The sequence below is a fragment of the Rhincodon typus genome, chromosome 32 (genome assembly GCF_021869965.1).
Source record: "Rhincodon typus isolate 14 chromosome 32, sRhiTyp1.1, whole genome shotgun sequence".
Lineage (NCBI taxonomy): Eukaryota > Metazoa > Chordata > Chondrichthyes > Orectolobiformes > Rhincodontidae > Rhincodon > Rhincodon typus.
This window is the reverse complement of record NC_063363.1, coordinates 36,834,489-36,859,119: the sequence shown is the minus strand read 5'-3', so window position 1 is coordinate 36,859,119 and position 24,631 is coordinate 36,834,489. Positions and strand designations below refer to the sequence as shown.

Sequence of the window (24,631 nt, the reverse complement as noted above, 5' to 3'; positions counted from 1 at the left end):
AGAAAAAAAAATGAAATTTTGAAAAAAGAAAAGATGAAAGCAGAGTGGGTTCGGTGGTGGTACAGAGCTAGTTGATTTGAAAAATGCTTTTTTAAAAAAAAAAAGATGAAACAAAAGATGTCTGTCACATTAGACACTGGTTTAAGGTGAGAGAGCAAAGTTATAAAAGGGACCTAAGCAGCAACATTTTCATGCAGTGGATGGTGTGTGTATGGAATGAGCTACCAGAGGAAATGGTAGAGTTGGGTACATTTAAAAGGCATCTGGATGGTTACATGAGTAGGAAGGGTTCAGAAGAATATGGGCCAAATGCTGGCAAATGGGACTAGATTAATTTAGGATATGTGGCCGGCATAGACAAGTTGGACTGATGGGTTTGTTTCCAAGTTGTACAACTCTGTGACTGGCAGCTCAATATTCTAAGGTTCAAATGTTCCAGGTGTGATCGAAAAAAGGTGGACGAGTTGCTTTACTGATTAAGGAAATGTCACAGCTGTAGTAAGAGAGGGCATCTTTGAGGGCTCATACAGGGAAGCAATAGGTACAGAATTTAGGAATAAGAAAGATGCAATCACTATCATAGTGATATACTATAAGCCTCCCAATTGCCAGTGGGAATTGGAGGAACTGATATGTAAGCAGATCATGGAAAGATGCAAAACAGCAGGATTTTGGGATAATGTTGATTTTAATTTTCTGGGACTGGGACTCCGACTCCCTTAGTGCCATGGGCTTCGATGGGACAGAATTTGTTAGGTGCATTCAGAATGGATTCTTGAAACGATATGTAGATATTCCAACTAGGGAATCGGGTCATTGTACTGGAGAACGAGTTTGGCCAGGTGATCGAAGTTTCAGTGGGAGAGCATTTTTGGGGACAGTGACCATAATTCATAAGTTTTAAGATAGTTATGGAAAAGGGTAAGACTGATCCTCGAGTGAAAGTATTAAACTGGGGGAAGGCTAGTTACAACAATGTTGGGCAGGAACTGGAAAAATTGGATTGGGGTCAGCTGTTTGAAGGTAAATCCACATATGACGTGTGAGAGTTTTTTAAAAGACCAGAGTTCAGGACCAGCATATTCCTATAAGGATGAAACTTAAGGATAGCAAGTTTTGGAAACCTTGGATTTTGTAAGTTTAGTTAAAAAGATAGAAAAAGCGTGCATAAGTTTTAGGAAACGGAAATCAAACAAGGCCCTTGTAGAATATAAAGGGTGCAGAAAATAACTTTTAAAAATAAATTAGGAGGGCTAGTAGGGGCAATGAAGTGTTCTTGACAAGTAGGATTAAGAAGAATCCCAAGGAATTTTATATGCATATTAAGAGCAAGAGGGTAACTAGGGAAAGGGTAGGTCTACTCAAGGACAAAGGAGGGAGCCAGAGGAGGTGGGTGAATTCCTTAATGTGTATTTTGCATCTGTATTCATCAAAGAGAAAGACATGGATGATAGTAAGTTTAGGAAGGGATTTGTTGATGTTCTAAGTCATGTAAATATTATGGAAGAGTTGATGTCAGATCTCTTGAAAAACATTAGGGTAGATAAGTCCCCAGGATCTAATCTCCGGTTACTGAAGGAGGCAAGGGGATGAGTTTGCTGGAGTCTTGACCAAGATCTTACATCCTCTTTAGCCATAGGCGATGTCCCAGAAGACTGGAGAATAGTTAATGTTGCTCCTTTGTTCCATCAGGGCAACAACATTAATCCAGGAAATTATAGGTTCCACAAGGAACACTGCTGAGATCTCTGTTTGTAATATTTGGATGTTGTTGTTGTCCACTTAGTAAGTTTGCAGATGACATGAAAATTGGTGGGGTTGTGGATCCTGACGGATAATGAAGGATACAACAGAATGTTGTTCAGCTGGAAAGTAGGTCAGAAATGGCATTTGGCGTTTAATTCAGACAAGTGAGGTGATGCATTTTGGGCAGCCAAATGCAAGAGGAATGTATACTGTAAATGGCCAGAGCATTGATAAGCAGAGGGATCTTGGGATGCAAGTCCATATCCCCCTGAAAGTGGCAATGAAAGTGAATAAGGTGTTGAGGACATACAGACTGCTTGCTATTATCGATCGGGATATTGAGTATAAAGTTGGCAAGTCATGTTGCAACTGTATAAGACACTAGTCATTCCACATTTGGAGTACTGTGCACAGTTCTGGAAGGATGTGGAAGCTCTGGAGAGGGCGTAAAAGAAGTTTACCAGCATAATGCCTGTATTAGCTATAAGGAGAGGTTGGACAAACTTGAGTTTTTTTTTTGCTAGTGCGTTGGAGGCTGAAATGTGACCTGATAGTATATAAAATGATGAGAGGATGGATAGTCAGAGTTTCTTTCCCAGGTTATAAACGTTTAAGGTGCGAGGGGGGGAAAGCTTACAGAAGATGTGTGAGGGAAGTTTTGTTTTAAAAGGGTGGTAAGTGCCTTGGAGGTTGTAGAAGCAGATATGATAGAAGCATTAAAGAAACACTTAGACACATGAGCAGATAACGAATAGAGGGATACAGGACATATGTGTGCAGATGTGATTAGTTTAGGATAGTATCATGGTCAGCACAGCCATGGTGGGTCGAAGGGCCTGTTCCTGAACTCTTCTATATTCTATATCATACAGCCTCATCGATGGTCCTAAAGCAGTCATTCATGGCCTTGAAAAGTGCCCAATATACCTTGAATTACTTTGTAAGTGCAACATAGCTCAAAAGTTTGAACAACAGATGAAGCTAGCTCTTTCATGCTGCTAATGTTCAGTAGCACCAGAGTGGTGTCCACCACTGACAGAACTCTGCCATCATGCCAAAAAGATCTTCTGTCTAACATATAATTGAGTAAGGTGGTATTTGAATTTTAGTGCCTGCACAATGCTTGGTATATAAGCCATAAATCCCAAAGACTGGCAGACGTTATCAAACAGAAAATCCCCTTGGCCGTTTGCAATAAGTAGGGTGCTGACAATGCCCAATCAGTCCATGCATGCAAAATTCAAAACATGGTGCCCAACATTGGATGTTGTCCAGGATTGGGCAATATTCAAGAGAATTATGCTGGCCAATTTAGGATTGTCATTTGCATTCACAGTGACACACTTGCACATAATGGAACCTACATATATCAATACACAGGGCCCTGTTCTTTACAGTCAAAACATGTGCATGCACTGTATCTGTTGACTTGATCGCCAAGCTGGTTTGTGTTTGTTCAGACGTTTCGTCACCATGCTAGGTGACACCATCAGTGGAGCCTCCGATGAAGCAATGTTATTCTACTCCACTTGGAATTTATACTGTCCAGTCCTTTATGGTGAGTACTGTCATGTCCGGTTTTGATGTGTATGGGTTTATGTTTGGAGTCTAATTTCTTGAATTTTAAAACAAAATCTTCTCCAAAACTGACCACACGCAAGACTCCCCAAAACGAAAACCCAACTCCTTATTTTAAAAAAAGAGTGGTTTGGCTTTTCAATAAAAACTCTTGCAATGTTAAAAAGAACTCACTTTAAAAAGCATCTGGTATTTTTTAAGCTTCTAAATTTAGAATAAAAAAAATTCATCTGTTCACTGTGAGCCTCCAAAAAGCTCGTTTTTAAAAAAAAAGCTCCATTTGCAAGTGTTAATTGTGATTTTTTTTTTGAAACAAGGTTTTCGGAGGCCTACAGTGAATGGCTGAATTTTTTTATTTTAATTTTATAAGCGTTAAAAACAATAATACACGTTTTAAAGGTAGTTTTTTTTTACTTTGCAAGTGTTAATTGTAATGTTTTTCTCATTTGTAAAACGCGCATAGATTTTTTAGCTTCTAAATTTAGAATAAAAAAAGAACTTCGGCTGTTCACTCAAAAACAGTCAATTTGGAAAAAATGATTATTTTTGTTTGGTTTTTAGGTTTTTTAATGTTAAAGATGCAAAATAAATAAAAATCTTTTATTAGTGAAATGTAATAACTGTAACAAAACCACAATAAATTTTTAAGTAAGGCTGCAATCCCAGGACCTGCTGCAAAATCCTGGAATTCCCTCCCTAATGGCATTGTGGGTCAACCCACAGCAGGTGGACTGCAGCAGTTCAAGAAGGCAGATCACCATCAACTCCTCAAGGGCAACTACGGACAGGCAATAAATGCTGGCCAGCCAGCGATGCCCACATCCCACAAATGAATAGAAGAATAAGATCCATGCTGCATCCATTCTGTCCTACCGAATAACTAAATATTTATATACTTTCACATCCAAGATACAATGTCTTTGGATCATTGTGTCTTTGTATATTTCATACTGCAATCCTCTACTAAATAAATTTCTCCTAACTTCTTTTGATCCTCCAGTAAACAGATTACTGCTCATCGTTTACTTTCCAGTGAGCAGAAATAGCCTGTGTGTTCACTATCAAAATCCTTCATTGTTTTGAAAACCTCTAGTAAATGCCTTTGTTTTTGGTTTTGTAGACTATAATGTAAACTGTCTGATATATATTTAATATCATCTTATTGCAGTTTTGGATTCCTGGATTCTGTTAGTGAGATAAATGGGTTTTTCTGTGTATCTGAAGTTTATTGATTTCTAAGTGTTTCGGTGACCATGATGATTTATTTCAAAATAGTTCGTTTGAATTCACGATCTTTTGTGTTTATTGATAGGGTTTTACAATTGCACAAGGTGAAACGAGCTCCAGTTTAGAAAGTTGAGAAGTTTATTTAAGGAAACACCCATAGCTTAGAGAGATTTTGCTTCAAGCTGACTATCGTTTTAATCAGTCCTATGAAGTCCTTGGATGAAGATGCCTACATCAATCATTACTACCAAGAAGAGAAAGATACAGTGAAACTAGATATAGAACACATAGTGATGGTTCAGACCAAAAGTGTAAAGAAGTTAAAGTCACAAATTACTTAAACCTAGCAAGTCTTTAGAGACAGAGAATCTGGTATGAGTACTGTGGAAGGTGTGTTTTTTTGGGTGTTGTTCAAGAGGGTTTATGTACTGTATTGGGTTGTTGATTTTTTTTTCAATGTATAGCAGAGTGCTTTGGGATTAATGGGATTATAGATCCTTGGACAGGACCTTCCAAAGCCACAACCACTTACATCCAGAAGGACAAGGCCAACAGATACATGGGAGCACTAGCACCTGCAAGTTCCCCTCCAAGCCACTTACCATCCTGATTTGGGAGTATGTCGCTGTTCCTTCACTGTTGCTGGGTAAAAGTCCTAGTGTTTCCTCACTAAGGACATTGTAGGTCAACCTAAGCACATGGACTTGTAGTGGTTCAAGAAGGCAGCTCACCACCACGTTTTCAAGAGCAACTGGGACAGAGAATAAATGCTGACTAGCCAGCAACAGTCACGTCCCACAAGTGAATTAAAAAGTACTTTTATGTGGATAGTTTGATTTATATTGTTCTTTATTTTAATTCTTCTGTAATTAACTTATGTTTTATTGTCAAAACAAAATTTACAACATTGCATCTCTTTCAGCACGAAACCACTTTGTTAAAACCAAGACAAAACGTGATCTATCAAGCCAGATTTCAATCTTGGATTTTACTTTTCCAGTATTAACATCAGCTGGGATTATAATTTGTGGAAATATTCCTTGTGTCTCAAAGTTTTGCTGTTCGCTACATTTTCCATCAACATATGGCAATAATGAGCACCCAGACCTGCAAACAGTGCTCTGACTTTGGCTTGATTATTGCTTTATCTAAGTCTATCATTAGGCCTATCATCTAGTACTTCATACAGCTAGTTATTAGACCAAAATAACTGCACTTGCAACTGAGTCTCACCAATGATTCCAAAATAACAAAGTACTGTGAAGGCCCAGCAGATTTGGCATCATCAATGGAGAGGGATATAGATTTGATGAACTTTCACAGAATTGGGAAGAAGTTAAAAATGTAATATGTTTTTAAAAAGTGAAAGGAATTCATTGGAGAAAAAGAATGAAAGGGTAGGTCAGCAATGGATCAAAAGCTTACACAACAAAAGGGATAATGGGACAAGTGAAAAAACAATAAGAAAGAGTGAATGAAGACTGATGAACAGCTGTTGCCAGAAAACCAAAAAAAAAGTAAAACCAAAACCTAAAAAGACATAAAAGAAACCAGAGGACAGAGATCTTAATTGTTGAATTTAAAACTTTAGAATTTCTGATTGAAAGACATGGTTTCTCTATTGTTTAAGTTGAGTTTATTGGAACTCTAGTTAGCTGAGGGCAGAGAGGAAGGTGGAGAATTAAAATTACATATGGATCAATATAAATCTGTTGGTGTTTGAAAGCTTGAGATTATACTGATGGAGTGAACAGAAATATTTTGTACAAGGGTCGCCCAATCTGTGTATGATCGCTCCAATGTAGAGCAGATAGGATTGTGAGCAACAGGGATTCTGTGCAGTAGGGAGAGTAGCAAAAATTACAACCAAAAGCAAAAGGCTGGTTAAAGAAGTGTCAGACCTTACAGAACATCATGCTGTTCAGCCACTGATGCAGTAACAGGTGGCGCTACAGTTGACAACAATCTATAATTGTTGGTACCTTCTGCAATAAACAGCACAGCAGTCTTGGCAATAATGAGGTCAAGGCTGAAACAGTGGCAACCATCTTCAGCCAGCAGTGCTGAATGGACAATCAGTTTATTCCTCATGTCCCCATCATTACAGATGCCCTGACAACATTATAACGATAGCGCTGAAGACTTTTGCATGCTAAGAAGTATCATCTTTGAACCTACAAGTATTTGGTATGGCTCAAATTTCATGCACTAGGAAAAGTATCTCATAGTTAACAACAGGATAAACAAGCCATTCTACGCTGATACTCTACAGTGGCTGTGCAAGTGGTATTTTCCACTGATGGAATACTGGAGAAGGTGGTGGCACAGTGGTAATGTTACTGGACTAGCATTCTAGAACCCAGGGTAATGTTCCAGGAGCATGGGTTCAGCTGTCTCCATGGCAGATGGTAAAATTTGAATGCAACAAAAAGCTGCCTTAATGGTCATCACCTAACTATTGTTGATTGTCATAAAAATCCATCTGGTTCATTAGTGTCCTTTAAGGAAGGAAATCTGCCATCCTTACTTGATCAGACCTTCATGTTACTCCAGATCCATAACAGTGTGGTTGACTGTTAATTGCCCTCTGGACAATTGGGGATAGGCAATAAATTGTTTTCTGGTCAGCGATGCCTTTATCATGGGCAATGTATTAAAAAAAATTACCCTCAATGACCACATTCTGCCTACTCACAATATTGAGGGACGTTTTGCGTGAATTTCAGCGTCAGTGTGATGCCAGATACGTAGGCTGTATGTCGTAACAAATGGCTGATCAATCAGCCTTTGGTTGTTTCTGGTAGGCAGCGTGCAGATAATGTTCACCCTGCGTCAACTTTTTGATGTGATTCTTTGATGAGCCAACACTTGCTGAAGATACCAACAACCAATGTGGAATAATCAGTTAATCTTGGAATGTTGCTTTTTTGTATTTCTAGAAGCGGCATACGTTCATACATAGGGACGTGCTGTCTGCCACCAAAGTAATACGTTCAAGGTTAAGTTTAGTTTTGAATTACCTGAGAGCTTGGGGAGCTTGTAGTTTCCAATTGTTTTCTCCATGTCGGTACCTTGGTCAGAGTCTTCTGGACAATGGTTTAACACCCTTTTCTCCTGTATAGTAAGTCCCCACTTAATGTTGGTTTGCTTTAAAATCATTCATAAAGTATTTTCATTATTTAATGTCACAAGTTTTACTTGTGAGTTGGATAGTGCAAATAGTGCAAACGGTCAATCTAAAACTGTTGTGGCTGAGTGTATTGTTCCTTACATAAAGGTTCTAAGGAGTATAGGAGTTGAGAAGACATGTTGAGGTTGTACAGGACATTAGTGAGGCCTCTTCTGGAATATTGTGTCCAGTTCTGGTCACCCAGTTATAGGAAGAATATTATTAAATTGGAGAGGGTTCAGAAGAGATTTACCAGATGTTGCCAGGTATGGAAGGTTAAGTTATAAAGAAATGCTGGCTAGGCTGGGACTTTTTCCTTGAGCATAGGAGGTCGAGAGGGGACCTTACAGAAGTTTATAAAATCATGAGAGGTATAGGTAGAGTTAAATGTAATTATCTTTTCCCTAGAATGGGAGATGTCAAGACTAGAGGGCACATATTTAAGGTGAGAGGAGCAAAAGACATGATGGGCAAATTCTTTACACAGAGAGTGATATTCGTGTGTGGAATGAATTCCTGGGGAAGTGATGAATGCAGGTACAAACACAACATTTAAAAGACATTTCGATAAGTACATGAATAGGAAAGGTTTGGAGGGATATGGGCCAAGAGCAGGCAGGTGGAACTAGTTTAGTTTGGGATTATATTCATATGGACTGCTTGGACCAAAGGGTCTATTTCTGTGCTGTATGATTCTATGACTATGACTCTATATTTTGACATTTATATTTTAAAGGCTGTTTTAATTAAGGTTGTTAACCCAGAGACCCAGATAATGTTCTGGGGTCCTGGGTTCAAAACACTCCACGGCAGATGGCGGAATTTGAATGCAATAGAAATCTGGAGTCTAATGATGACCATGAAACCATTGTTGATTGTTGGAAGAACCCATTTGGTTCACTAATCCCCTTTAGGGAAGGAAACTGCCATCCTTACCTGGTTTGGCCTACACGTGATTCTAGACGCACAGCGATGTTGTTGACTCTTAAATACCCTCTCGAATGGGCAATAAATGCTGGCTTATCCAGCGAAGCCCTCATCCTGTGAATGGATAAAAACATTAATGTAGGCATCAAGGAATATTCAGCATTTCAACTTGTGTTTATAAAAATGTTTCTGTGAAATACCCTGAAGTACTTGAATGTACAGTATTTCTTTCATATATAGTGATTTCTTTTATACTGTTAAGTTATTTCAACCATGAATGCACTGTACTACACATGTTCAAGATAGTATTTCAACTTCTATATTGATTTTATTTCTGGGCAAGAGATATCTGAAGGAACCTAGTTCCAGTTTTAACATTGATTCCAATGATAACTTGCAGTTCACTGTCATGATTTTCAGGAACTCAGACATAATTTTAAATGATGGCTTACTTTAGTATGAATTGTTGTGATTGTTTGAAATTTGACATTCTTGTATTTGTCCTGATGAGTGCAAGATGTGAAACTTGGCAGCATGTCTCTGTTTTCAGCAATATTCAAATTCTGTAGTAATAAGCAGCAAATTGTAGGTTAAGATTGTCAATACCAGACTGAATCAGATGCCCTGTCTGAAGCCTATAGAGTGGTAGAGTCACATAGCAAGGAAATGGACCCTTCGGACTAACCAGTCCATGCCGAATATAATCCCAAACTAAACTAATCCCACCTGCTGCTCCTGGCCCATATCCCTCCAAACCTTTCCTATTCACGTATCCAGCCAAATGTCTTTTAAACGTTGTAATTGTACCTGCATCCACCACTTCCTCAGGAAGTTCATTCCACACGTGAACCACCCTCTGTGTAAAAAATTTGCTTCTTATCTCTTTTCTAAATCTCTCTCCTCTCACCTTAAAAATTGTGCCCCTAGTCCTGAAATTCCCCATGTTAGGGAAAAGACATTTACCATCAACTATATCTATACCTCTTATTATTTTATAAACTTCTATCAGGTCACCTCTCAACCTCCTGTGCTCCAGTGAACATAATGTTCCAGCCTTTACATAGAAACATAGAAGATAGGAGCAGGTGGAGGCCATTCTACCCTTTGATTCTGCTCCCCCATTCTTCATGAGCATGGCTGATTGACCAACTTAATAGCCATATCCTGCCTTCTCCCCATAACCTTTGATCCCATTCGCTCCTAATGCTATATCTAGTCGCCTCTTGAATACATTTAATGTTTTGGCATCAACTACTTCCTGTGGTAATGAATTCTACAGGCTCACCACTCTTTGGGTGAAGAAATATCTCCTCATCTCTTTCCTAAATCGTCTACCCCAAATCCTCACACTGTGACACCTGGTTCTGCTCACACCCATCATAGGGAACCATCCCCCCTGCATCGAGCCTGTACAGTCCTGTTAGAATTTTATAAGTCTCTAAGATCCCCCCTCATTCATTTGAACTCTAGTGAAAACAATCTCAACCTAGTCAAACTCTTCTCATACGTCAGACCAACCATCCCCGGAATCAGCCTGGTAAACCTTTGCTGCATTCTCTCGAGAGCAAGAGCATCGTTCCTCACAAAAGGATACCAAAAGTGCACACAATATTCCAGGTGTGGTCTCACCAAGGCCTTGTATAACTGCAACACACCCCTACTCCTGTACTCAAAATCTCTCACAATGAAGGCCAACATACCATTTGCCTTCTTTACCGCCTGCTGCGCCTGCATGCTTACCTTCAGCAACTGGTGCACAAGGACATCCAGGTCCTGCTGCACACTCCACTCTCCCAATTTACAGCCATTCAGGTAGTAATTTGATAACTCAAACCTTCCATACCTGGCATCATCCTGGCAAATCTCTTCTGAGGCTTCTCCAGCTTGATAATATCCTTCCTTCAACTGGGTGACCAGAACCGGACACAGTATTCCAGAAGAGGCCTCACCAATGCCCTGTACAACCTCAAAGTAATGTCCAAACTCCTATACTCAAACGACTGAGCAATGAAGGCAAGCATACCTAATGCCTTTTTAACCATCATGTCTATATGTGATGCAAACTTTAAAGAATTATGTACCTGTGCCCCAAGGTCCCTGTGTTTTACAACAGTACCCAAAGCCCTACCATTAATTGTATGAGCCCTACCCTTGTTTGTTGTACCAAAAAGCAATACCTCGCATTTAACCAGATGGAACTCCATCTGCTGTTTTTCAGCCCATTGACCCATTTGATCAAGATCCCTTTGTAATCTTAGAAAACCATCTTCACTGTCTACAATGCCACAAATTTTGGTGTCGTTCTCAAACTTACCAACCATGCATTCTAGATTCCCATCAAAATCATTTTATATAAATGACAAACAAAAGACGACCTAAAACCAATCCCTGTGGAATACTGCTGGTCACAGCCTCCAGTCCAAAAAGCAAACCTCCACCATTACTTTCTATCTCCAGCTGTTAAGCCAATTATGTATCCAATTGGCAAGCTCACCCTTAAAGCCATGTGACCTAACTTTACTAATTAGTCTCCCATGGAGAACCTTGTCAAAAACTTTACTAAAATCCAAATAAACAATGTTTACTGCCACCATCAATCTTTTTGGTAATTTCCTCAAAAACCTCAATCAAGCCTGTGAGGCACAATTTTCCTTGCAGAAAACCATGCTGAATATCCCTAATCAATTTTTTGCCTCTCTAAATATCCATAAATCCTATCTTTTGTAATCATCTCCAACAACTTACCCACAACCGAAGTCAGGCTCACAGGTTTATAGTTCCCCGGTTTCTCTTTACAATCCTATATCTGTATAAGTGAGTCTTTATATATAAAAAATTTCCTTCCTCTGAAATCCTGCTTAGAAACAAATTTTGTTTGATTTCTTGGAATTAAATGCAAAGGCAGAATGAACAATGAAAATTTCCAACAATTCAGTTTTGTGCCTTGGAGAGAAAACATGTTAGCATCTTAAGTGAAAATCTTTTATCAGATTGTTTAACACATTAGGAGCTTTGTTTTTAGTGTTTTGATTTGTCTATACTCATGAAATTAGATTAACTGTACCTTTATCACTGTTTCCCATTAAATCACATTTCTTTCAACATTCTCAGCCATGCTGATTAAAACTCTTGCTGAAATATGTGAAGATCTCCAGAAGTAGATGACATTCCGAGCAGACTTCAAAGGCGGCAGAATAATAGTAGAGTGCTAAACTATCCTTTTTCTAAGGCTGATAGAAACAGACATTCCAGCAGTAGAGAAGTAATGTTATACCGTAAGCTGCAGAATTTGTCTCCCAGATCCTATTCGGCGCTTAATTCTGAGAGCACTGGAAGTTTGACAAAATGTTTATCTAATCAGGAAAGTTGGTGCATTTAGGGCAGCGTGGCTGGTCTGTGTATGATGTAGTGGTTCTAATGGCACAGCATCCATTTATGTTTAAAGCTTCAGCTGTTTTCTTTGCCTTTTACAGCATGTGTGCCTGGATGATCGACACATTTGGGAGTGAGGAGCAACGCCATATGCACTGCCCTAAACTATGTAGCATGGAGAAGTGTGCTTCCTACTGTCTTACAGAGCCAGGTCTGATTTTTAATTTTAAAAAAAATCTTAAACTTACCGCTTAAATCCAGTTTAGCAATGCATTTGAGGTTTACCTGTACTCCTTTGTGAATTCCTGCAACTCAATGCTCAATCCCTAACTTTGTTGTATGAGCTAGGTATTGTCTGCAGTTGGACACTTGTTTACAAGTTGTGCTTAGGCACAGGGAGGTTCTAGAGAGAAAAAAATTAGGACTCTCATTTTTAAAAAAACAATTACAGATACTGCAAATCAAGCAGTTTAAACATCAAGCCAGTCAGCATCAACAGGAAGAAAAGATGATTTATGATCCTGTGATCACCTTGCATCAGAATTGGAAACTAAAAGACAAGTGAACCATTGGAAAGAGTCAGAGGAGAAAGAAGGGAGAAGCAACAGATATTCTTCCTCCAAAAGGAGAAGTGGAAAACTAGGGAACTGGGAAGACTAGAGAATGGCAATGGATGCAAAGAAAGGAATGAGGTACAAAATAGCAATACGAAAAGAAATGTGTAGGCGATATTAATTCTACAAGTAACAATTTTTATTAATATTTCAGGAAAATAGAAAAATGTGGGTACATTGAAGCCATTTGCAAATGGAGAATGTTATGGTCAATAAGGAAACATCAGTCTGAATAAATGAGAATTTATATCTGTTTTCATAGCAGAGGCAGTGGACAAGATATGAAAAATAAAAATACCATAAAATGAGCCAAAAGGAGGGAGAGGGGCTTAGTAGATTTTACAATAAGTTTATGAAATGGTTATGGAAGAACCGATAGTTTAAACAAATCTCAAGACCTGGTTATTTTTACCCCCTAAATGATTGGGGAAATCGTATTGTTTCATTCGTCATACCACAGTGCTTCCTACCTTCATTCTTCATATTTTGTACTTTGTTTTAAATTGATCTACTGTGTTGTCTGTTCCATCACCTGTCTATATCCTCTTGAAATCTACTATTACTATCTTCCTCACAGTCTACTACTCATCCAAGATTTCAAAATTGTGCTTCCCCGTATTCATTGCTTCCTCATTAAAAAAAAGGGTCGTTAGTCAAGCATAATTTTATCTTAACAAATTGGTGATTGGCCTTTACCTTTGTTCATTTATGCTATTAGAGTCTTACTGGCAAGGCCAGCATTTAATGCCCATACCTCAGTATCCTTGAGAAGGTAATGGCAAGTCACCTTGACTTGACTAGCTGGGTTGTGGGGTTGAGGCCACAGTATGATCAGCCGTGATCTTATTGATTTGCAGAGCAGATTCGAGGGGTCAAATGGCTGCTCCTCCTGTATGGTGTTTTTGCCTTCTTGAACTGCTGCATTCCATTGGTGTTAGATAGAGAGTACCAGAATTTTGATCCAGCCCCAGTAAAGGACCAATGATGTAGCTCCAAGTCAGTATGGTGCATTTCCAATAACCGTTGCTTCTTTTTTTCTAGACAGGTAGAGGTCAGAGTTTGAAAGGTGCTATTGAAGCAGCCTTGACAAGTTTCTGCAGTGCATTTTATAGCTAGTTTAGCTATAGCTATCATGCATCTATGCTTTTCCAGCTCGTCAGGGTATTTTTTTCTGAGAGCCCAGTGTTGACATTAAACTGATTAAACCTGAGAACGACAGGCCATTCTTCCTTCTTTTCAACAAGGGTGAAACACTTGTAATATTCCAGTCCTCTGGCACCACACCTCTAACTAAGGAAGTTTGTAAGATTATTCAGTAAACCTCTCTGAATGACCTAGGATGCAATGTATCCTGCAAAAAACAGCACACATCCTGCTGAATAGGAAAGATACAAAGACCATCAAAGGACCGCAAAGTAGCTTATAAGATTATAAGGGATCGTGAAAGGAACCTTGCCAGGGACATCAACGTCAATAAGAAGAAATTTTATAGTTACATAATGGGAAAGCGGGTGATCAGGAGTAACATTGGCCCAGTAAGGATTGAAAGTGGAGAAATTGTGAATGTGGAATAATTACTCTGTCTCCAAATTTTTAGAAGAAAAGGAGGATGGTTTGTCAGAAGTCCCAGAAAAATTAATAATGGATTAGGGACAGGGTCTAAATAAAATTAACATAAGTAAAACATTGACAACGAGGAAATTTATGGAATTAGAGTGAAAAATCCCCAGGAACTGATGGTTTTCCACCTGAGGGTGTTAAAGGAAATAGAGGATCTCATTGTGGATGCCCCAACTGTAATCTTTCAGAGTTCCCTAGATACAAGAGTAGTCGCTTTATTGGAAAATTGCACATGTTGCTCTGCTTTTTAAGAAGGCTGAAAGACGAAAACCAGGAAATTACAGACCAGCAAGCCTAACATCTGTGTTGGGGAAATCATTGGAGACTAGAATTAAGAATGATGTTACACAACACCTCAAAGTTTCAGTTAATCGGGGACTGGCAGAATGGATTCATGACTGACAAACCTCATTGAATTTTTTGAAAAGGTGTTTAAGGTAGTGGGCAGAGGAATATTGTTTATATGAACATCCAGTACATAGTTGATGAAATCCCATGTAAGAGATTGTTAACCAAGAGACTGGAACTGAGGGCACATTACTGATATGGTTGGGAAATTGGTTGAGTGGCATGTGATAGACAGTAGGAATAATGTGTAGATACTCAAATTGGCATGATGTGACTTCACAAGGATCTGTGTTAGGGCTTCAAATAGTTCACATTATTTATTAACAACTTGGGTAATGGCATAGAAAGTCATCTATCCAAGTTTACCGATGACACAAAGTTAGGTGGCATTGTAAACAATGTAGATGATAGCATCAAAAGGGATATTGATAGACTAGATGATGAAGCAAAACTGTGGCAGATGGATTTCAATGTGCAAAGTCACCCATTTTGGGCGAAAAGGATAGATCAGAATATTTCCTAGGTAGTATGAAATTAAATACAATGGATGTCCAAAGAGACTTTGGAGTTCAGGTGCACTTGTGTTTACAATGCTATGAACATGTGCAAAAAATAATCAAGAAGGCTAATGGGATGCTGACAATTATGTCTAGAGAACTTAAGTATAAAGATACAGAACTTATACAAAACTCTGGCCGAACCCAACTTGGAATACTCAGAGTAGATCTGAGCAGCACATCGTGGGAAGAATATATTGGTCTTGGAGGGAGTTCACAAGAATGACAACTTAACCCTTGAAGTCTAGGTTTGAGAACAAATTATACAAATTCAGCCTATGTCCTCTAAAATTTAGAAGGTTATGGGGTGAGCTGATCAAAGCCTTCAGGATATTAACAGGAAAAGAGAAGGTAGATAAACTATGCTCACTGGTGGAGATTCTAGAACTAGAAGGGCATAGTCTGACAATTACAGCTAGACTGTTCAGGAGAGATCTTCGGAGTAGTAGAGGTTTGGAATGCTCTTTCACAAATGGCAGTGGATGCAGGATCAGTTGTTAATTTTAAATCTGAGATAGATAAAGTTTTGTTAACCAAAGGTATTAAGGGTTATTGGCCTAAAGCAGGAAAATGGAATAAGGCCACAGATCAGCCATGATCTCCTTGAATGACAGAATAGGCTCGAGGGACTGATATACTTACTCATGTTCCTGTGTTATTATGAATGACTTATTCATGAAGGGAGAGTAGATATTTAACAAATAAAACTTTAAAATACATGAGTAAAGAGTATGCATATGGCATTGGGACAAAGTGGATAGCTCTGTCTCAGAACCAGTACAAGCATGATCTGTCAAATGGATTCCTTCTGTCACAGCAGAATTTATTCTTAAATAATTCTGTATGTTTGCTAACTGTGCAGTATACCCCTGCCTCAAAGATGTTGGCTGTTGGTATTTGGCAATGTAAGGGGCACCTGTCACTGATTCTGCTACTATCTAGTGGGCCTCCAGTTGTTGATCTTTTTCTTGGACTGATGGGATATTGACCAGGATTTTGCTTGATTGGAAAGTGATTAGCAGACAGCTGCTGTAACATAATTTTAACATTCCATCCAACAGGAAGTGGCAGTGATGCAGCTTCACTAATAACTACCGCAAGGCGGGATGGAGATTCCTACGTTCTCAATGGTTCAAAGGTAATGGATTAGCCATGGGGAAATTCAGGGTTATAGGGATGGCGTGAGGGGGTGAGTCTGTGTGGGATGCTCTTCGGAGAGTTGGTATGGGCTTGTTGGGCCGAATAGCCTGTTTCCACACTGTATGGATTCTATAATAATAACGAAACATGTTCACGTGTGTTTGCTAAGGCCATTTGATAATTGCAGTAATGTTGTGCATTTGTATTGCATGCTGAACAGATCTTTGAGAATGTCACTGTTCATGAATCGCCAAGCCTGTCAGATTGGCTGATTATTGGAACTGACTACTTTTCAGGCTTTTATCAGTGGAGGAGGAGACACTGATCTATATGTCTTGATGTGCAGAACGGGAGACAAAGGTCCCAAAGGTATTTCCTGTTTGTTGGTGGAGAAAGGTACACCTGGACTCAGCTTTGGCAAAAAAGAGAGAAAGGTAAAAGGCTGCAATGTGGAATAGAGTGGACTCACTCCTCATGGTGCCCAAGAATGAGAGTTGCTTCTGGTAGAGTAGATACTTGGACCACCTCTGCTCCAGGAGGATGGGATAACCCTGACACATATCATCAAATCTTTAGCAGAATTACTTGTACAGTTTTTGCCCCGTTCCAATTGCACCTCTGAATTCAGTATTCCAAAAGTGACCTAACCAAAGTCCTCTACAGCCACAACATGACCTCTCAACTCCTGTACTCAAGCATACCAAATGCCTTCTTCACTATCCTATCTAACTGCGACTCAACTTTCAAGGAACAATGAACTTGCACTCCAAGGCCTCTTTGTTCAGCAACATCCCCCAGGACCTTGCCATTAAATGTATAATTCCTGCCCTGATTTGCCTTTCCAAAATGCAGCATCTCACATTTATTTAAATTAAATTCTATTTGCCACTCCTTGAGCCTGTGGCCCATCTGATCAAGATCCCGTTGTACTCTAAGGCAGCCTCCTTCGCTGTCCACGACACCTCCAGTTTTGGTGTCATCTGCAAGCTTACTAAACATACCTCCTAAAAAGCTTTATTTAGGGAATTACAGGGATTGGCCTCTCTATAGTTTGTTGCTTACTGTCTAGCTTTCATGGAAGGTTTCGTGAGTGCTGGCTTTGTTTTGCTTTGGTATGATTGTGATACAGCTAAGGTATCAAAGGTCTGTAAAAGTGCAACCGTCTAACATTTTGGAGAGGAATAAGTAGTATAAACCTTTGGAATAATTAATACAATGACTAATTTGTTATCCAAACGTTGAATACACAATTTAGTCTTAATGGAGGAAATGTAGATTCATGTTTAAAACTGATCTCATCAAACAAAATTAAAATTTTCCCTCCTCCTTTTTCTAAACTCTTTGTCAAACAAGAGGATTTTTCAACAGATTTAGTCTGTTCACTAACTACAAACCACAATTCAGGAATGTCGGAATGCTCTGTACTTGCCTGGATGAGTACTGCTCCAATAACACTTGAAGCTTAATGCCATTCAGGTTAAAGCAGCCCTCTTATTTGGCAGCTTATCCACCATTTTAATCATTTGCTCACTCCATAACTGATGCACTTCAGCAACTCACCAAGGTTCCTTCAAAGCACTTTTCAAACCTGTAGCTTGTACCTCCTAGGAAGACAATGGTGGCAGATGAATGGGAACATCATCTGCAATTTATGGTCCAAACCACACACCATCCTGACTTGGAACTGTATTGCCATTCTTTCATTGTTGCTGGGTCAAAATCCTTGAACATGGGAAAGTGGTGTGCAATAGTAATGTCACTGGACAAATAATTCTGACCCCAGGGCTAATGTTCTGGGGACATGGGTTAAAGTCCATATGAGATTTCAAAAGAGAGCTGGATATATATTTGGAAGTGATGAATTTAGAGGGCTGCAGAGATAGGGCTGGAAATGGGACTACCTGGATAGCTGTTTCAGGAGCTGTATAGACATGATGGTTTGAATGGCCCACCATGGCAATTGATAAGATTTGAATTCATTAAAAATATGGAATTAAAAGCTAGCATGATGTTGACAGTATCATAGAAACCTATCTGGTTCACTAATGCTTTTTAGGAAGGGAAATCTGCCGTCCTTACCCAGCCTGACCTACATTATACTCCAGTCCCACAGCAATGTGGTTGACTCTTAAATGCCCTCTGAAATGCCCAAGTATATCATTTAGTTAGGGCAACCAGAGATGGGCAATAAATGCTGGCTTAGCCAACACCCTCATCCAATGGACAAATAAAAAATATTTAATTTAGTAACAGCACTCTAGGTCACCCAATACCACATGAACCGTAGTGATTCAAGAAGGCCACTTGGCATCACCACCTCCGGTGAAATTAGGGGTGGACAATAAATGCTGGCCTGGCCAGTGATGCCCATGTCCTGTGATCATTCATTCATAAAAAGTTAATCAAGAGTCACAATGCAAGTAGCTTAATCTTCTGTCTTGTCTTTGTCTGTATTCTGTCCTGTTTGTGAGCAAGGAGTTGGATCTTTGTCTTTAATTCGGTTGCTTCGTTGATTCAGTCCATGACAAAATCATCTAGTTTATATGGTCTAAATTGTAGATCTGTAAACTGAGCAAGCCAATTTCTCTCTTAATATTTAAGATTGGATGGAACTCTCAGCCAACTCGAGCTGTGATATTTGAGGACTGTGCTGTTCCAGTTAGTAACTTGATTGGAAAAGAAGGTGAAGGATTTTCCATAGCTATGAATGGACTGAATGGCGGAAGAATCAACATTGGTAAGAAAACTTGAGAAACTATTCAAGAAATCAATGGGCAGTTCATCTTCTCCCTCACTGAACAGATGGCTCCATTTTGAGCAATACTTCCATTCTTTAACTAAAAAAAAACGTATTGCAGATACTGGAAATCTGAAATAAAAATAACAAAAGTGCCAGAGGAGCTCAGCAAATCTGGCAGCATCTATGGCGAAAGAACAGTTGATGTTCTTCAGCAGTTTGAAATGGCTGGTGGGTGCAGTGTTAGTTAGGAAGTCAGGTTGTAAGCTACCACAGGGTAAGGTCTAATCAGTGTTAGCTGCCAGTTTGCAGGATTGAATCGATGGCAGCCTTCAGGGTCTGGGTTCCATTGACAGCTACTGGTATAGGGACCTATCAGTGCCAGTTGGCAGTTTATGTGGCCTGGTCAGTGCCAGCTGCCAGGATGCAAGATCCAGTCAGTGCCAGGCCATGCAATCTGGTTGGTGCCAGCGGGCAGGGTGCAGGATCTGGTCAGTGCTAGCTACCTGGGCATATGGTCCACAGAATGTAGTTACATATTTTTGAGCAAGCACCTGCAACTGCAACATCTCTGACTTCTTTTAAGCCTGTTGAATGTTATGAGTTTGGTATACTTGGACCTCAAAACATACAGCAACAAATTTTAGCGTTTGCCTCCAAGTAGGTAGTTCTGCTGCACTGTTTTCCCAATTGAAATGCAGAACTTTATAAGGTTGATTTTATTAGGATGCCCGGATGACATTTGTATTGGCTATCTTGCTGCTTTATGCCCTTAGACACTTCCCAATTGAGAATGGTGGGATCCTGTAGTCATCAATGTGGGAGACCTAGCCTGTCCATCTACATGGCATTTTGAAGGTGTTGTTCATGCTGTTAAACATAGCACAATTAAGTTGTAGTTTTGTCCTGCTAAAGAATTCTCATGACAAACCTCAGGTTTCTCTGGTTGAAGTATTCAGAGCATTTATATATTACCTATAACACACCTAGCATTCTGAAATATACGGGGAGGGATAACCGATTCATCATAGGCATTTTAGTCTAGTGTCCATTGTGGTTAAATTTTTAGATTCTGTTATTAGACAGATAATGTCTATACGTTTGAGTAAACACCAACTGATCACAGTGATTCAGCGTGGACATTTTAAATTATGGGATATAGATGTCATCGAGTGACTTACCAGGCCACTTCAGAGGGAAGTTGAGAGTTAACCACTTTACTGGAGTCACATGTAGGCTAGAATGGGTTAATCGAGTGCTTTGTGTGTAGAGGACATCAACGAACCAGATGGGTTTTAATTTATTGATTTGTCATCACTGGGACTAGCTTTGTGTTTCAGATTCTATGAATTGTTTTCAGCTTCTACCAGCTGCCGTAATGCAATATCAACCAATGTCTCCAGATTAGCCCGGGCTTCTGGGCCTCCATCCCAATGGATTTGGAAAGGTCTAACGAATATCAGTAACATCAAAGAAAAATCAGCTTATGTGGTAGATTTGGTGTACAAGTCCAGAGATCGCTGAAGGTGTCAGCACAGGTATACAGGGTGGTGAAGAAGGCATACAGGATGCTTGTCTTTGTTAACCGAGGCATAGAATAAAGGAGCAAGGAAGTCTTGATAAAATTTTATAAAGCAATAGTAAGGCCGCAGATGGAATACTGTGTGCAGTATTGCCACACTGTCATAAGGATGTGATTGCCCTAAAGAGAGTGCTGGGGAGATTCACCAGGATGTTGCTTGGGATGAAATGTTATGAGAAGAGAATGTATAGGCTGGATTTGTTTTCCGTGGAGCCGAGGAGGCGTGGGGGGGGTATCTTATTGAGGTATACAAAATAGAGAATCATAGACAGGGTAGATTGTAAGAATCTTTTTCTCCATGGCAGACCAGGCATAACTTTAAAGTGAAGAGTAAATAATTTAGAGGAGATTTGAAAAAAAAATTCTCATCCAGAGGGGGATAAAATACTGAACGTGCTGTGTGAGAGGGTGATAGAGGCGTGTACTCTCGCAAATTTAAGAAGAATCTGAATGAGCACTTAAAATGCTAGGGCATGAACTATGAACCAAGTTCAGGTAAATGGTGTTAGTGTAGTTTGATTTTTTTTTTGGTTGGCATAGACATGGAGGGCCAAAAGGTCTGTTTCTATGCTGTATGACTCTATAAAGGAACTGTCTTAATTGGGCACCCTGAAGTCATTTGATATTGACATGGGCAGGGATTTGGTTAGAAAGTAATGGGTGTGTATTCAAATCGATAGAAAATAACTAGTAGCAACCCTGAGGAATCAGCTGGCGCCTCTAGATCACCATACTTAAAGGTACCTCAGCATGTCACCGTAATTAAAAGTTACCTAAGTAAAAGAGTGTATCCAACTTTGCTGACACCAAACCAGTTTGCATAGTAATTATTGGACATGAAGGTAGGATATTTTTTATTTGTTCATGAGATGAGAGTGTTGTTAATTGTGGTGATCTGCTTTCTTGTAGTCCATTTGTTGCAGCTATACCTATATTGTCATTAGGGAGGAAGTTCTAGGACTTTGTTCCAGCAACAGAGATGGAATAGGTTTAAATCAAGATTGTGTGCAGGTAGACCATGGATATCTGGTATACTGACTGGATTGCTGTACTGGCACCATCTTGATAGACTATATGGTTTTCATTGTATGCTGTCATGGCAATCTATCTTGATGACAGTGTGGATGTACTTGATAAATTGATAGGGTTCCTCAGGGGAACAAATAACGATTTGTTTATTTAATGTTTGAATAGACAGAAGCTTTAACGTTGGGGTCAAAGTTTGCTCTGCCGAATTATAGAAATCTATCCAGATTTGTATAGATTTTAGTATGCATATTACAATGATATTATAATTTCCACACTTCAACATTCTTAATTATCATGTTTCCCACAGTCCTTGCAGGTATTGCCTTTTCCTGTCTAAAGTTTTTGCTAGCTACTAACCTTGACAGCCTACAAGTCTTTCTTTGCTAGTTCCCATGTTATTTATTGGTTCGCTTATATATGGCTAAAGCTTGAACCTTTATTTATTTAATCTCTCCAGTTCCATCCTATACATCTCCTGGTACGTGCCCTTCTAGGGTGCAAAGATTCAGAAGGTGCAACAAAACAAAAATCTTCGTTCAGCAAGTGCATCATGTGGATGATGGATACTGCTGTTGTGTGCCTCAATGTTGGTAGGAATTAATGTTTAATATAGGGATTAGATGCTAAACAAAAGGGCTGGTTGGCCCTGGAAGACATTGATTTTTTTTTAAGGTTATTGAAACTGGACTCATCCAACGAGAGAACTGTACTCTTTACACTTCTGATTTGTAGATGATGGAGTCAGGAGATTAGATACCCTCTGCCAAATTTCCAGCTTCTGATCTTTCTTTGTATCGCAACTTTTAAGTGACTAGTCTGGTTAAGTTTCTAGTCAATGATAACCCTCTGAAGTCTGTGTGGAAGAAAACAAAATGAGAAGAGATGAAGGCCCCAGAATTTTCATTGTTGATAATTCAGCAATTGCAAAGTCACTGAACATGAAGAGATAGTTAGATTTTCACTTACTGAAGGTGGTCGTTTTCTGCCACTGGTGTGGCTTGCATGTCAGGCTGAATATTATTCAGGTCTTACTGCACACAGGCATGTACTGCTTCAGTATGTGAAGAGTCGTAAATGATGTAGGAATTGCAATCGTCAGCAAACATCTCCACTTGTGGAGGGGAGATTATTAATAAAAGGTGCATATAAATTACACATTATTTTTAAAGTTTGGATTTCAAAGTAGTGGCATATGGGTTTCGATTACTTTTATAAAGGGTTTTAAATAAACAAAGTCAGACAGTCCTTTTATAGTGATCTGATCCAGTATGAATCAGAGAGTAGGTGACTATAAGTGCCTGGAGTACAAACGACAGATTGATACTGTGGGCGAGCAAACATTGAAAGGCGTTAGCTTAGAATAATCATGGAATAAGTTTAGCTTAGAAATTGTAGAGATTGAACACTTTCAGCGTATTTCTAGAGAAGACCTGACTAGGGTCAGAGGCAAAATTTGTTTCTCGCAATAGAGGAATAGAGAACAGTTCAGAAGAAGTACAGTTATTCTTGGGGGTGAAAGTTTAGATGGTAAAACCTCCAGACAGGAGTTTAAGCTTAGAAAAATAGTGAGCTTTCCTTGTTGTGAGTATTCATCTGAGACAACATCACAGTTCACAGGAGAGATGTGAAGAGAAACAGTTATGTTGGACTTAAAGACAGAGGGATAATTTTTTAAAATTTGAGTCATTGATGTGATAGTATTGAGAAAAAGATGTGAGTTTGTTTCCCTGTGAGTTTTGAGATCTTTCAAATTGTGTTCTATATCTAGATAGCTTGGTTTGTTTTTCTTTTTGTAATAAACTTCTGATTTATTCTTAAAGAAATTCTGCACCCTTGAGTATCTATATTTCAGTGAATGACCACCATACTGTCGAGTTATTTCTATCATGCCAAATTTCATTCTGGAATCTGACTTGACGAGAAGTACCATCATTTGGGATCATGACAGAAGCACTTCACTTTGCCTTTGGAATTCAGCTCTTTTATCCACATTATGATAAAGCTGTAGTTTTGGAGCTGAGTGGCCCCACTGAAATTCAAACTAAGGATTTGTGAGCAGTTGTTACTGAATAAGTGGGAAAAATTGCCTCGTGGCAATCCTAAAGCTTACTTGTACACAAACACAAGATATTTATCCTGAGGCACCCTACAACCAATGGAGTACTTTGTGGAAGTGTTGCAATGTAGTGGCACCCAGTTTGCACACAGCAAGGTCACACAAACTGCAATGAGACAATGATCAGAACATTGGTTTTAGTGATGTTTTTATTCATTCATGGGATGTGGGCATTCCTGGTTAAGACAGTATTTATTGTGCATCTGTGGTGAAATTGAACCGCTGCAGACTTAAGGTGTAGGGACACGGAGGCTCAGTGGTTAGCACTGCTGCCTCACAGTGCCAGGGACCCGGATTCAGCTCCACTGTCAGGCAATTGTCTGTGTGGAGTTTGCACATTCTCCCCGTGTCTGCATGCGTTTCCTCTGGGTGCTTCGGTTTCCTCCCACAGTCCAGAGATGTGCAGACTAGGTGGATTGGCCATGCTAAATTGCCCATAGGGATCTAGGGATGCCTAGATTGGGGGTATGGATCTGGGTGGGATGCTCTGAGGGTCGGTGTGGACTAGTTGGGCCAAAGGGCCTGTTTCCACACTGTAGGGATTCTATGATGATTCTGTGAAGTGCTTCTTGATAGCATTAACATTTTTTAAATGTTTTCTAATCAACATGTTCAGAAATGCTATCACATTTTTCTAGATTAGCTGAGACTTGAACCTAAGCTTCCTGGTTCAGAAGTAGGGACACGATTACTGTGCCTCGAGAACCCTAGTTGCTGACACCTACTCTTATTTCACTGACGATTGGCTGCAGACTGGGGAAGTAATTGGTCAAATGGGATTTTTCTTAGAGATAGTAGGAACTGCAGATGCTGGAGAATCCGAGACAACAAGGTGCAGGGCTGGATGAACACAGCAGGCCAAGCAGCAT

At 39.5% G+C, this 24,631-nt stretch overlaps 1 protein-coding gene across 4 annotated transcripts in view; it reads left to right on the top strand.

The window, feature by feature from the left end:
• Positions 1–24,631, top strand: part of acad8 (acyl-CoA dehydrogenase family, member 8) — a 98,451-nt gene that overhangs the window by 19,048 nt on the left and 54,772 nt on the right. For 3 of the 4 annotated variants that reach the window (XM_048615583.1, XM_020517430.2, XM_048615585.1), the window contains 4 exons: positions 12,121–12,230; positions 16,220–16,296; positions 16,595–16,732; positions 18,900–19,035. In XM_048615583.1, coding sequence (XP_048471540.1) covers positions 12,121–12,230; positions 16,220–16,296; positions 16,595–16,732; positions 18,900–19,035 — 461 coding nt within the window. The remainder of the gene's footprint in view (positions 1–12,120; positions 12,231–16,219; positions 16,297–16,594; positions 16,733–18,899; positions 19,036–24,631) is intronic. The other variant, XM_048615584.1, reaches the window with a different exon arrangement.